Here is a 13,444-nt window from a genome sequence, read left to right on the forward strand (position 1 = left end):
CAACAGCCCTGTTATGTAGACTAGACTGAGCGTGTGACTGCTCCAATTGGGTCTCTGTCCTCTCTGCTGCTCTTATGCCCCATTTAAATGACATGCCACCCAAAACCCTCCTCTCCAGGAATCTGAATTCCTGAAAACTGGGTGCTAAACCCTTCATGCCAACTTAGTGAACCTCTGAATGCCAACGGGAGGAGGTGACATTGGGCAGAGGTATTAGCAGGCCCTAGGTGGAAATTTTGAATTGTATTGTAAAAGGCTTTCACAGCTGGAATCACTAGGTTGTTGTGGGTTTTCCAGGTTGTATGACCGTGTTCCAGGAGCATTTTCCCCTGATGGCAGCCACAGATGCAGGCGAAACGTAAGGAGAAAATGCTACTGGAACACTACCATACAACCCCGAAAACCCACAAAAACCTAATTTTATATTGCATTGCACGCATGCGGGGGGGGGGGGGGGCAACCCATTGCGTGGCAAACCTAAGGCAAGAGGAGCAGCCCCCCAGGCAGTTCGCAGTGCAGCACTCCTGTCGTGGCAGGTCTTTCTTTGTGCGCTGGGCGCAGCTGGGCGGCCACTCTGTGAAACAGAACGCTGCCCTGGATTGGGCCATCGGTGGGATCCCTCGGGGCGCCTCCTCGGCTCTTAACGCCCTCGAAGCACCGCCGTCGTCGCTTCCAAGCCCGAGTTCAAGGCGATCCCGGCGGGGCAGGCGCACGCCCTTCCGCTCGGGCCTTTGCGCTGGCGCAGCGTCTCGTGGGAAGAGGGCTGACGCCCGTGCAACGGGCAACGACAGCCCACTTCCCACGAGCGAGTGGCCATTCTCGGGGCCGGAGCCTGCTGCACGGTGGCTGCATCAGGCCCGGGAGGCGAGGGGGCGGCCTGGAGCAGTGCTCTTGGGGCCCCCGCGGCGGGCCAGTGGGCGTGCGCAGAGCTGCGAGCGAGGCCCCTCCGGCCGTGCGCCGGGCGTGAGGGGGAGGGGGCCGGCGGGCGGGCAGGCGCCCGGGGGGCTCTCCCTCCTTCCCTCCCTCTGACTCTGCCTCCTCCTGGCTCGCTCGCTGCCTGCCAGGCTGGCTCCTGCCGCCGCGCTGGCTGCTGCGTTGCCCCTTTAATTGTGTCCCCGGCCCTCGGGCGGCTCTCTCCAGCGCCCACGTCAGCAACTCCCTTTTGTTTCTCCGCCGGCTTCGGGGCGCCGCCGGAGCCCGGCCACGCTTCGCACCAGCCTCGCCGCTGCAGCCCGGCGCGCCCCTCTCCAAGGCAGCGGTAAGGCGACGGCGGCCAGCCGAGCGGGTCCTCCGGCAGCGCGGAGAGGGAGCCAGGGGGCGCCTCTGCTCGCCTTGGCCCGCCCGCCCGCTCGCCCGTGCTGTGCCTCCCGGGCGGCGTCGGCGTCGGACACCGCCCGCACGGGCCGCCGAGCCAGCCTCGCCGGGCGCCATCGGCTGCCTTGGGCTGGCAGCGACGACAAGGAGCGGGCGGGCACGAAAGGCAGAGCTGGCACAAAGGGCGGAGGGGGGAGAAGACGGGCGCGGGCGGGCACTGCGGCACCGGCGCCCTCCGGAGGCCAGGCGACCGGAGCCGTCCCCGGTGACTGGGCGGGCGAGCCAGGCGCCGTCGGGCGTCCTTGGCTGCTGCCGGCTGAGCGTGCAATGCCAGCGAGGAGGGAGGGAGGGCGCCCCCTGCCAATGCGGCCGGTCCGCCGAGGCCGAGCTGCAGCCCCGCAACGTCGCGCCTCCGGACGGCCACCTGGACGGCTCCGCCTGGTGGGGCTGCTGTGTGGGCTCTCTGGCGCATCTTGGAAGGGGGCGGAGACGGGCCGTCGGAATCCGCCCCGGGGGACGCCCGCGCCTCGGCCGCCGCTCGGCCCTTAGAGAGGTGGGCCAGGCAGCAAGTTCGCCTTGCTGCTCGGGCCTCCGACAGGGCACGGTGCCATCCGTCAGGGGCCCGGGTCCGGAGCCTTCCTTTGGCCTCTCCGAGGCAGGGATCCTGTCGGGACCAGCCAGGGATCGGAGCCATGGTCAGCCATTGTGCCTCTCTGACAGCCAGCCTGGCTTGCCATTCCCAAATTGAGATGTGTCGTGTGAATCGCTAACACGGGTCAGATTAGTTTAGACAGGGCGGCGGGAACCAGGGACAGATCTGAATTGGGGACTTTTTCCTATAACCATGTGATGATTAATTTTCATGTGACAGTTGGGCGATGGTGGAAAAGTTACTCTGCCTCTGCTGTCATGGGTAGAACTTGGCAGAGGTTGGGTCCTCAGAGAAGAATTTGATGTTGGGGAGGGGAAAAACCCTGCAGTTTCAGATTACCTGTGAACCAGCTGTTATTTACCTATATCCATGACTCAGATCTAGGGGTGCATTCCTGGCCCCCTCTGCTCCCCAATTTGTGAAAATTGGTAATTCATTTCACAGCCTCAAAAACCATGGCATTTAAATCGGCTGAGTTTACAGTGACAGGGTTTTAAGTTGGCTGATTGTTAGTAGTCTGTGGTTGCTTCCACACTGAGGTTATTATGCTCTGGTTTGGCAACCAAACCAGAGAAAACTCTTTTTGAAGCATCCTCAAGTGTTGCCTCCAATCATCCACTTTCCAGGTTTTGTCATGCTTTCATGCAATCTTTCCCAATCATGGTTTGATACGCTCTTTTAGAGAAATTGTAGTCAAGTCCCCTTTGCACACCTGGTGAATGGGACGGTGCTCATTTTCCAAGGTCCTTCCACATTGGCACAGTTTTCGTTGCATCAGTCCCACTGCCCAGCTACCATCCCCCCCCCCCCCACTCCTGTACCACTAGAAGGCTGTTTTCCATGTTTGTTTTTGATCAGTAATTGTGGGGGTACTGTAGCACCTTGACATTATGGCAATTTACTAGATCCTCTGAATTCCCCACTTTCACTTTTAAAAAATAAGATTCTAGCCCTTTTTGTTGCCAGTTAAAAGGACTAGAGACTTACTTCTTTAAAATGAAAACTGGAAATTCAGATCGCAAATAGATAATGGAAAAACAAATGTTACAGCTGCCATCTAGCAGTTGCTAATTTATTGTCAAAGGCTTTGATGGCCGGAATCAGGTGGCTGTGTGGGTTTTCCTGGCTGTGTGGCCGTGGTCTGGTAGCTTTTGCCTGCATCTTCAGAAGCATTTCACGTGCCATGTGCCATGGAGAGAAACACATCTTACCGTGACATGTCCCTGAAGATGACAGCCACAGATGCAGGCAAAATGTTAGGAGGAATAAACTATTGGACCATGTATTGTCGAAGGCTTTCACGGCCGGAATCACTTGGGTGCTGTGTGGTTTCCGGGCTGTATGGCCGTGTTCTAGCAGCATTCTCTCCTGACGTTTCGCCTACATCTGTGGCTGGCATCTTCAGAGGATCCTCTGAAGATGCCAGCCACAGATGCAGGCGAAACGTCAGGAGAGAATGCTGCTAGAACACGGCCATGCAGCCCGGAAACCACACAGCACCTATTGGACCATGGCCCCACAGCCCAGAAAACCTACAACAGCCAATTATTTTAAAAAGCCCTCCAGTGGCTTAGTGTGGGGAATGGTGGTCATGGAGAGCCAACGAAAGGGAGGAGGAAACTGCCTTGTAGAAACTCTGTTGCCAACTTAAGAACATAAGAACAAGCCAGCTGGATCAGACCAGAGTCCATCTAGTCCAGCTCTCTGCTACTCACAGTGGCCCACCAGGTGCCTTTGGGAGCTCACGTGCAGGATGTGAAAGCAATGGCCTTCTGCGGCTGTTGCTCCCAAGCACCTGGACTGTTAAGGCATTTGCAATCTCAGATCAAAGAGGATCAAGATTGGTAGCCATAAATCGACTTCTCCTCCATAAATCTGTCCAAGCCCCTTTTAAAGCTATCCAGGTGAGTGGCCATCACCACCTCCTGTGGCAGCATATTCCAAACACCAATCACACGTTGCGTGAAGAAGTGTTTCCTTTTATTAGTCCTAATTCTTCCCCCCAGCATTTTCAATTTATACCCCCTGGTTCTAGTATTGTGAGAAAGAGAGAAAAATTTCTGTCTGTCAACTTGCCACTGTGAATGCCTCTGTGTTTTCTAGAGCAATAAGAGCCGCATGGAAATTTGTCACCTTGTGGAAGCAGCCAGAAATCTGCATCTTCATGATACTAACAGCACAAACTTTCTGTTCCCCGGGCTCAGTCCCGACTGTCTGACCTGACTGGCCGTGGTATTCAGTTCAGCTCTCAGATTCAGCTCTCGGTCCACCAATATGCTGAATTGCTTCCTTTCTTCTAGCAATGCTGTGCTGTCCTGTGGCAGAAGTAGCAGCACTTTCTGGGGTCCCTTTGCACACCCCAGTCATGAAGTGGGGACCAAGTATTTTATTAGCTGTGAGTGCACAAAGCCACTGGGTGTTAAACCAGTGCCCAGTAATGTCTGCCTTTCTGCATGCCAGATTCAGCTCACTCCAAAATACATCTCATGAATTTCAAGGAGATTCGAGACCAAAAGAGGCATAGTGTAGGAGACACTTGAAGCGACTCTCTCTCTCTTTCTCTCTTTGTTTTTTTAATTTGACTTAACTGGGTGGAGGCTCAAAATTTTAACGGAACCACAATTGGGGTGGTGATATTTACTTATTAACTCCTGCCCTGTGGCCTGTTTTTCCCATAAGGGTTCCCACAGAAATACCTGTTTTCCCCTGAGCAGGAGCAAAGATAGTAGGGCCATATGTCTTTTCAGTTGGGGAGAAAGGGTTATTGATCGGGGGGGGGGGGGGAAGTATCTGCAGGAAAAAGGTTAAGCAACATTTCCAATAGTTGCTGCTGGAATCTAATTTAAAATCTGCCCCATCCCCACTCCCCGGGAGCATGAAAATTATAAACAGAGACCCCATAAAACTGGGAGATACTTCAAGTGACTTCATGCCATGTGTGGCCCTTCCTTCTTTACTGACATGTTTAAAATTGCAACCAGGATCAATCCTAGGTAAGTTTACTCGCAGGTAAGACCGATTCAGTAGCACTTCTAAGAGAATGTTAGGATTGCAGCCATCATGTCTCTTTTAAATAGACATTTTTAACAGTAACAGCTTTTTCATTATAAAAAAATGTTGGCATTTGTACATAGAAAATGGAGACAATTTATTCTCTTTTTCCAAAGGACCTTATCCCAGTTTGAGCATGGAGATTTCTTCTCACCAGTTTCACCTCCTGCAGCAGTTAAACGAGCAGCGCAGGCAGGACCTGTTTTGCGACTGCAGCATTTTGGTCGAGGGGAAAGTCTTCAAAGCCCACCGGAATGTGCTCTTTGCCAGCAGTGGCTACTTCAAAATGCTCCTTTCCCAGTGCTCGAAGGAAGCCAGCCAGGCCACCACAGCCACCTTCCAGGCCTTCTCCCCTGAAACATTTTCGGTTATCCTGGATTTTGTGTATTCAGGCAAACTCTCCCTTACCGGGCAAAATGTGATCGAGGTCATGTCAGCTGCCAGCTACCTGCAGATGACTGACGTTATTAATGTTTGTAAGACGTTCATTAAATCCTCCTTGGACATCAGCGAGAAGGAAAAGGATAGATATTTCAGCCTCTCGGACAAGGAAGTGAACTCGAATGGTGTGGAACATTTGTGCCTGTACGGGGCGAGCTGGAAGGTGGAGAGCAGCCCACCCCATGCGCACTTAAGCCCAGATCAAGGGACTTGTATAGTCAGTGGGAATTCATGGAGCAATTTCACCTATTACCCGTCCACTCAAAGGAATGCCCAACAGCTGTCCAAGCAGGAGCAATGGCAAGATTCCATGAAGAAAAGTAGCCGGCACATAGGATTGTCGCAGCCTGCAGATTGGAAGAGCAAACTGGAAGACCGGAGGAGGTTTTCAGGAGTCTCGCATGAGCCATCGGGGATCTACCTCGAGGAAGAGATGATGTCCAGATTGATTCAGGAAAGGGGATTCTGGTCACAGTGGCTATCAGTACAGTCAGGGATCTGACACACTTCCGAGAGGCTTGGCCATGTCGCAGCAAGAGCATGAATCCCCCCATTCTTCTGGCAAGTTGAAATCACCCAAGGGGGATGAGCAGTATCCTAGCATGCATTCAGTATTGGGATTGATGGGGAGCTGGGCCGATGGTAAGGATAGACCTTTAATGCAGATGTGTTATTCATTGACGGTTGATTATTGTATTATTTAAAAATAATTGCCAATAATGTCTGAGGCCGCTTGCATAGCCTAAGTATTATGTGGACTAATTCGGCTGGGCGCAATATAAAGTTGTGTGGTTCCAATGGTTTGGATTGTGGATAAATGCTTATAGAAAGACCAGGTGAAGTGGAGCATTCCCCACCTTCTCACAGCAAACTGCTGCACATCCAGAAAATCCTCTTTTGGGATCCTGGTGAGCAACACAGTATGAGGGTTTGATTTGCAACAAGTCCTTCCAGGATCTTTTCCCTGAGATTTACCCTAATGCATTTTTTTAGCATTTATATGCATGTGTGTGGAGTGGATAATTTATAAATCTTCTGGGGGAAATGGGACACATATTTTAAATCAATCCTTTCTTCATCAGTGTGAGCATGTATGGTCTCTGGAGACGAATTAAAGGGGCTTTCCCCACTACAGAAGGGAGCTAAGGTCGATTCGGTTCCCTTCAGTGGAGGGTGATTCCAGGCTGTCCCCAGAGCAACTGGAGTTGGGCCCCCTGGAACCAAGCTAAGTGGGGCGAGGGATCATCTTGGTGCCTGTTTCGCTCCTCGATCGTGATTGGAGCTTGTGTTACGGTGGGAAACATAAGTGTTCTTTTTTTTTTTTTACAGTTTACAGTTTACAGTTACATGCACTTTCTGCCCACCATGACTCTTCGAAGCTTCGAAGTGGTATCGACCTTGTTCCGGCAGAAAAGTGTAGTTTATAACTGCGACAAGGATGTTGCAGTTCTGGGGGGGGGGGGGGGGGGGGACTGAGACAAAACAATGTTGAGCTCGGTGGCAGTGGGGATTCACTGAGGCGAACCTAGATAGAAACCAGTTCAACTCTGTCAGTGCAGAAAGCCCCAAAGAGTCTCTGGGAGGACAGCATATACGTTTTCTAGATCAGCTAAGTAAATAATCCCTGAGTCCTAACACAGACAGAATTTGAATTCATATCCTCAATTTTGTGCACCCCATTCCAAAAAATCATATTATGTTGGAAGCCATTTTCCCAGTTTTCTTGTTGCCACTGGCTCGTGAAGAAGCTGCAGTTATTGCAGGAGATGAGTTGCGAGCTCCTTCTTGTACAAATTAAAAAGGGAAGATTTTTGAAAACCGATATATTCCACTGTTGAAGAACACAATTAATGGAGTGTCTTCAGAATCCACTTGTGTTTCTTGCTCCCTCTAGAAATATTTTATTAGCATATGAATTTGCAGTACTATCTTCAATGTGTCACTCATATTATTTAAAAGTCTACATGGTTGTTGCAATTAAACAGAACAGATTTATTACAAAACTGATTTAGGAACAGTTGGTCTTCTGTTGGAGGGGGACAGCATCAATTAAAATGCCTTAATTAATCAGTGAAAACCTTGAATACAAGCAAATCTTTCAGAGCACTTCTTGGGAAAGAAAGGTAGCACCCACCAGGTCCAGTGGGGTCACAAAGACATACAGCAAACAGCCACACAACAAGCCAGCTGATCAGTGGTAGCTGACCCTTTAAGAGTCAAGCTGTCTTTTTCTGGTGGCTCCACACTTTGGGTAGGTAAGAGGAGTGGATGAGGAGGTCAATATAAAGCCACTATTGGTCTTGCATGGGCATGCTCACGTAGAGTTTCTGGATAGAGGGAATCTATCCAGCATGGCTAGAACTTTTTAAAGGCTTGAGGGAAGAAATTGAAGAGAGGCAACCAGCTCCCATCTTAGAAAGGATTAGAGCTAGGGCAGGGATCTGCAACCTGTGGCTCTCCAGATGTTCATGAACTACAATTCCCATCAGCCCCTGCCAGCATGGCCAATTGGCCATGCTGGCAGGGGCTGATGGGAATTGTAGTTCATGAACATCTGGAGAGCCGCAGGTTGCAGATCCCTGAGCTAGGGGAAAGGAGGTGGAGTTGGGTGCTTTTTAACCTCCACCCCCTTTGGTCTGGGACCACAGGAAATGACTTCATACATGTTGGATCCTGGTACATAATGGCAAATTGGTGGGGAATGCAGGCACTGTGACCCATGCCTGTTTTGTGATTCCCCCTTTCTTACCCTGCTGACCCAACAGCCAGGTCTGACTTACTTCTGAACTGCAAGCAGTTACTGCTGTTTCAACTGATGCCCAAGCAATTTTACCCTGCTTCATCATGGCCTATACAGTGGTGGCGAACCTTTGGCACTCCAGATGTTATGGACTACAATTCCCATGGCCAATTGGCCATGCTGGAAGGGGGTGATGGGAATTGTAGTCCATAACATCTGGAGTGCCAAAGGTTCGCCACCATGGGCCTATGATGAGTTTGACCTAGTCTGGCCAGTGGTTGGTGAAGCATAAGGAGAAAGTGCTCGAAGATGTAACTCAACTACAACATGAGGCACAGGCCTGTTTGCCAGAGATGTACTCCAGGGCTTGAAGTCTGGCTATGTCCCTGCCCCAAGAGAATGTGGCCTGGCCACCTCAGCTATATGGCTGCCACTATTCCAGCTGACAAAGCTGTTTGAATGCATGAAGCCGCTTAATGGCCTATTTAGCCTTTATTTGTGTTTGTTGCCCCTGGTCTCTTCTTCTCCCAGTTGTCTGTGCCATAACAAACAACTGGAAAGTGGCGTTGGGTTCTGTTGTTTCCTTTTGCATGAGGTTTTTTCAGGAAGCAGAAGTATGAGGGCTACTTCACATGTAACAAAGGCCCCTAAATTTCTGCCACAGGACCTGTCAACAAATGTGCTCTGGGAGTTCTGTGCTTGGAACTTAATCCTTAAGTAAACTCTGGCCCAGTTCAGGTGGGGAGCATAGAAAGTGGGAGGCATAAGTTTTACCCTTGCCTAGGGTTGCCAGATCTCCCACCTGAGTATAATGATAGAGTTTCAGAGAATCCTAGAGCATTACCCTAATGTGATGACCTTACTGCTGAGTTTGCATCAGAAGTGACAGTGGAGCAGTGCTGAATTATATGTTTCTCTCCCCACCCCCACCCCCCACCCCGAAAGGTACTGCTGGTTGCCAGAACTGCCCCATGTTTCCAGCCTGAAATAGCTCCAGAAAGCTGCTATTTGGATGAAGTTGCAGCCCATCAGTGCAAGAGATTTCCCAATACAAAATTGTTCAGTATTTATACAGAACGGAATATGAGTTCCGATTTACTGTTCAAAACAATGTTTTCCCCAGTACAGTATTTGTTTCCTCTGTGGAAAGTAGCGGCTCCCAAGGCCTTTCGGGTTGAAATAACTATATGGGAGGGAAGGCTTGAGCTCCCTCCTGTTCCAAATCATGCCTGTACTTGCATGAGAATTCAATTCCAAGCATGGAACTGCCAGAGCACATCCATTGACAGGACCCATGGCAGACATGAGGAGGATACAAGGACGTTGTAACATGTGATTTAGCCCTGAGTTATTGCTGCATTCCAGTAGTGCCTCTGGTGGCACTGAGAAAAAGGGAAACTACGTGAGGACCCACTCCATTCTTTGGCCTTCTCCATAGCCCTGCAGGAGGTGGTAGAATCCTGCACCTATCTTAGGGTTGCCAATCTCCAGGTGGAGCCTGGTGACCTCCTGGAACTATAACTGATCTCCAGATGACAGAGAACAGTGCCCTGAAGAGAACAGGCGCTTTGGGGGGGAGGGGTGGTTTCTGTGGCATTATTCTTCCCTGAGGTCACACCCTCCCCTAACTCTAAACCCACATTTCCAGGGCTTTCCCAACTTGGAGTTGGCAACCCTACCATATCCCCATGTGGTGCCAAAAGACTTAGCAAGGAGGGAAAGTTTCTGGATCTTGTTTTATTTTTGGTGAGGCTTTTGTAGAAGATGCTGGCCCTAACAGATTGGGTCTCTCAGGCCGCTTTTGCAAAGCCAGCGCAAAAGGAAACAGCCCTCTCCCTGCCCTGCAGCCTCAGAAATGCCAGAAACTCATGGTAGAGGCACACACTTGTGATGAGCTTGTGACGTCTTGATCATAGAACTGATTGCATTCCACAACTGCATTATGCAAGCCCAGAATGTAATCATACCGGCTGCAAATGTAGCTGCCCCTTGTCAACAAATCAGTCTACTATAAGGCTGCAGAGCAGCTTGAAAGCCCCACGTAGGCGGCTCGCCAGGGGGTCCTGAGGCAAGGCATCTGTGTCCGTGTTTTTTTGCAGCTTGCCACAATAGTAGAAGCAGAATTATGCAGAATAAACATTTGCATGTTTGTTTTCTCTGCATAATTCATTTTAAAGCATTGGGTACACAGGCCTCTTCAGTCAGTGTTTATATCCATATAAGTTGCAGTTCGGCCACATTTTAACAGAATTGCTTTTTCTGAAACAGATGATCTGCCCAGGATGAGATTCAAGTGCCCCTTCTGTACTCATGTGGTGAAACGGAAAGCAGACCTGAAGCGCCACCTTCGTTGCCACACAGGAGAACGGCCTTACCCTTGCGAAGCGTGTGGAAAACGGTTTAGCAGGCTGGACCACTTGAGCAGTCACTTCCGGACAGTATGTATTTTCAAGCCCGCTGTGTCAACCACAGCCCTCTTCTCCCTGAATAACCCAAGTGTGACATTTAGAAGCATTCACAGTGGCTTCAGTCTGTTTGCAGGAAACTAACTTGATGTTGCCAGGAAGCTTCTAGGCAGATCAGCTTCTCCGAGTAGCCTTTTTTTCAAAGGGCTTTGAGCTAAAGTTCAAATAAATGGTAAAAGTTAATAAAACGTGGGCATGGTCCAGCCCAAATTAAGCCCTTTGAATTCAGCAGGAGAACTAACTACAAGCAAAAATGTGAAATGAGCAGAGCTTACCATTTAATTTTGCTGTGTAATGACAGGTTTATTTATTTATTTTATTCAATTTATACCCTACTTTACACCAAAGTCCTAGGGCGGCTTACATAATGTGGTTAAAAGCCCCATTAAACCATACAATCCTAAAAACATTAAAACATAAACATTAAAAACCACCATAAAAACCTTTAAAAACAGTAGCTAAAAACATCATTAAAAATCCCCATCTTTTAGTAGATTATGCTAAAATCAAACCTGGCCTGGTGGAACTCTTTGTGAAATGAGACCCAGGTCCTGTGAGACCTGATGCAATTTTGCAGAATCTGTAGGACAGAGTTGTACCACCAGGCCTATGACTGAGGACAGGAATGATTTTATCATTCCTGGCCTCCCTCCCCACTTTCCCTCTTCCCCCTTTTCCTTCCCCCATCCCTTTTCACTCTCCTCTTTTCTTTTGGTTGATTAGTAGTTTAGTTGTTCCTTTCCTTCTTGTCTATTAGCTCCCCATTTTTGTATATGTTAGGGTGCCACTGAGTTTTATGCTAATGAGATGTTTATTTTAATTGTTACGTGTGTGTTTTTAATTGGTATACATTCGCTGTGGCCCTTTCTATATAACTCATGCACATCTTGATACAGGCCTTACAACCACCCTGTAAAGTACGCTAGCATTAATATATCCCCGTATTGCAAATGCAGGGCGATGAGGCTGAGAGTGACTTGTCTAAAACCTTTTCCGCACATGCAGAATAATGCACTTTCAATCCACTTTCACAATTGTTTGCAAGTGGATTTGACTATTCCGCACAGCCTGGCTATTCCGCACAGCTGCAAAGTGCATTGAAAGTGGATTGAAAATGCATTGTTCAGCATATGCAGAAGGGGCCTAAGGCTACCAAGAACAGAGGTGAGCAAACTGTAACCCATGAGCCATATCCAGCCCTTAGGATCCTTTAGTCCAAGCTTCAGAATGCTTGTCCAGAACGTTGTCTAGTAGGGTGATGCTCCGCAAAAAAACTGTTCGATTGTTTCAGGGCTGAATGCCATTAAGAGCAACAAGGTTTGGAGAAACTGATGGCATCCCAATTGGAGCCCTTGGGCTGGAAATTTGCACACCCCTGACCTAAAGATGTTGTGGCAGAGATTAAATTTGAATCAGACCCTGTTTATCCAACCTCATCCTCTTAGGTACTGCGCTACACCAACTGCAACTTAAAACACAATGTCAATATATAGAACAGATGCTGAACCCTGCAGGGATAGGGCAGGATATAAATCAAAATAAATAAATTACAGTACAAGACTGTCTTCTGAGGTCTAGTATCTGTTCCTGTTTTTGTATCCGAACTTAAGTCAGCCTTGGGCATGATGAAGACATTGTGGGAGTCTCTCTCAAAACAGTTTTCCTAAGAAAAGGGGCTTCCTTCTTTCAAACGCCACTTTTTCTTTTCACTTAACTAAGCTGCATGGAATTTTAAGTCTCTTTATATTCATCATCATCATCCTTACCTTTATTAGGCATAGGATCTTATCTCTTTATATTGAGATGGCTGTGGCATGAAAAAAGGTGTTTTGCTTTTCTGTTTTGAGCAATAGTCAAGGATAACCATTCCAATCTTTGCAGATCCACCAAGCTTGCAAACCCATCTGCCGAAAGTGCAAGCGTCATGTGACTGAAATGACTGGGCAGGTGGTCCAGGAAGGAACGAGACGGTACAGACTTTGCAACGAATGTCTGTCTGAAGCAGGCATTGACAGCATCCGCATTGACCTGGACACAGAGCCACCACCCGAGTTCCCACTGGAAGAAGACAAGGAATCCAGCTGGAATTACGGGGAAGACAACAAGTCGGACATCGAGATTGTTGAGGATGGGTCAACTGACTTGGTAATCCAGCAAGTCGATGACAGCGACGATGAAGCAGAAGAAAAGGATATAAAAGCAAAAGCTAGCTAGTTATGAATAAACTGGTGAAAGCCCACATGTCAGAACTGAGCAGCGTGCAGAAGCAGAAAAGTCTGGCTGTAAAGTATTAATCCCTCATAGAGCCTGTGTGTGTGTGACAGGTTGGGAGTAGGTGGAGTTAGGAAGGCAGTCAGAGCTTCTGACAGGAATGTGAGGAGTTGAACTCTTGAGATCCAGAGTGAGCAAACATGTATAGTGTCTTTGAATGGACCTGTGGCGTTGGCAGTTCCCTCAGTTCTACCCACTCTGTCCAGAAGGTGGAATTAGCTCTGTTTTTAGAATCTGTGTTTGGAATTCTTCTCTCCCTAAGTGGTAGGGAGAGCCAGCGTGGTTTAGTTAAGAGCAGGTGGATTCTAATCTGGAGAACCAGGTTTGATTCCCCACTCCTCCACCTGAGTGGCAGAGGCTTAGCTGGTGAACCAGATGTGTTTGTCCACTCCTGCGTTCCTGCTGGGTGACCTTGGGCTAGTCACAGCTCATTCAGAACTCTCTCAGCCCCACCTACCTCACAAAATGTCTGTTGTGAGGAGAGGAAGGAAAAGGAGCTTGTAGGCCACC

At 49.1% G+C, this 13,444-nt stretch overlaps 1 protein-coding gene across 1 annotated transcript; it reads left to right on the plus strand.

The window, feature by feature from the left end:
• Nucleotides 1-719: 719 nt before the first annotated feature.
• Nucleotides 720-13,227, plus strand: ZBTB8A (zinc finger and BTB domain containing 8A). The gene is given in 6 exon segments (XM_048501859.1): nt 720-1,258; nt 5,134-5,870; nt 5,873-5,911; nt 5,914-6,100; nt 10,467-10,636; nt 12,545-13,227. Coding segments are annotated over 5 exon segments (1,446 nt in total). The 5' UTR covers nt 720-1,258; nt 5,134-5,153; the 3' UTR covers nt 12,878-13,227.
• The last annotated feature ends 217 nt before the right edge of the window (nt 13,228-13,444 follow it).

The sequence above is a fragment of the Sphaerodactylus townsendi genome, linkage group LG06 (assembly GCF_021028975.2).
Source record: "Sphaerodactylus townsendi isolate TG3544 linkage group LG06, MPM_Stown_v2.3, whole genome shotgun sequence".
In the NCBI taxonomy this organism is placed as follows: Eukaryota; Metazoa; Chordata; class Lepidosauria; order Squamata; family Sphaerodactylidae; genus Sphaerodactylus; species Sphaerodactylus townsendi.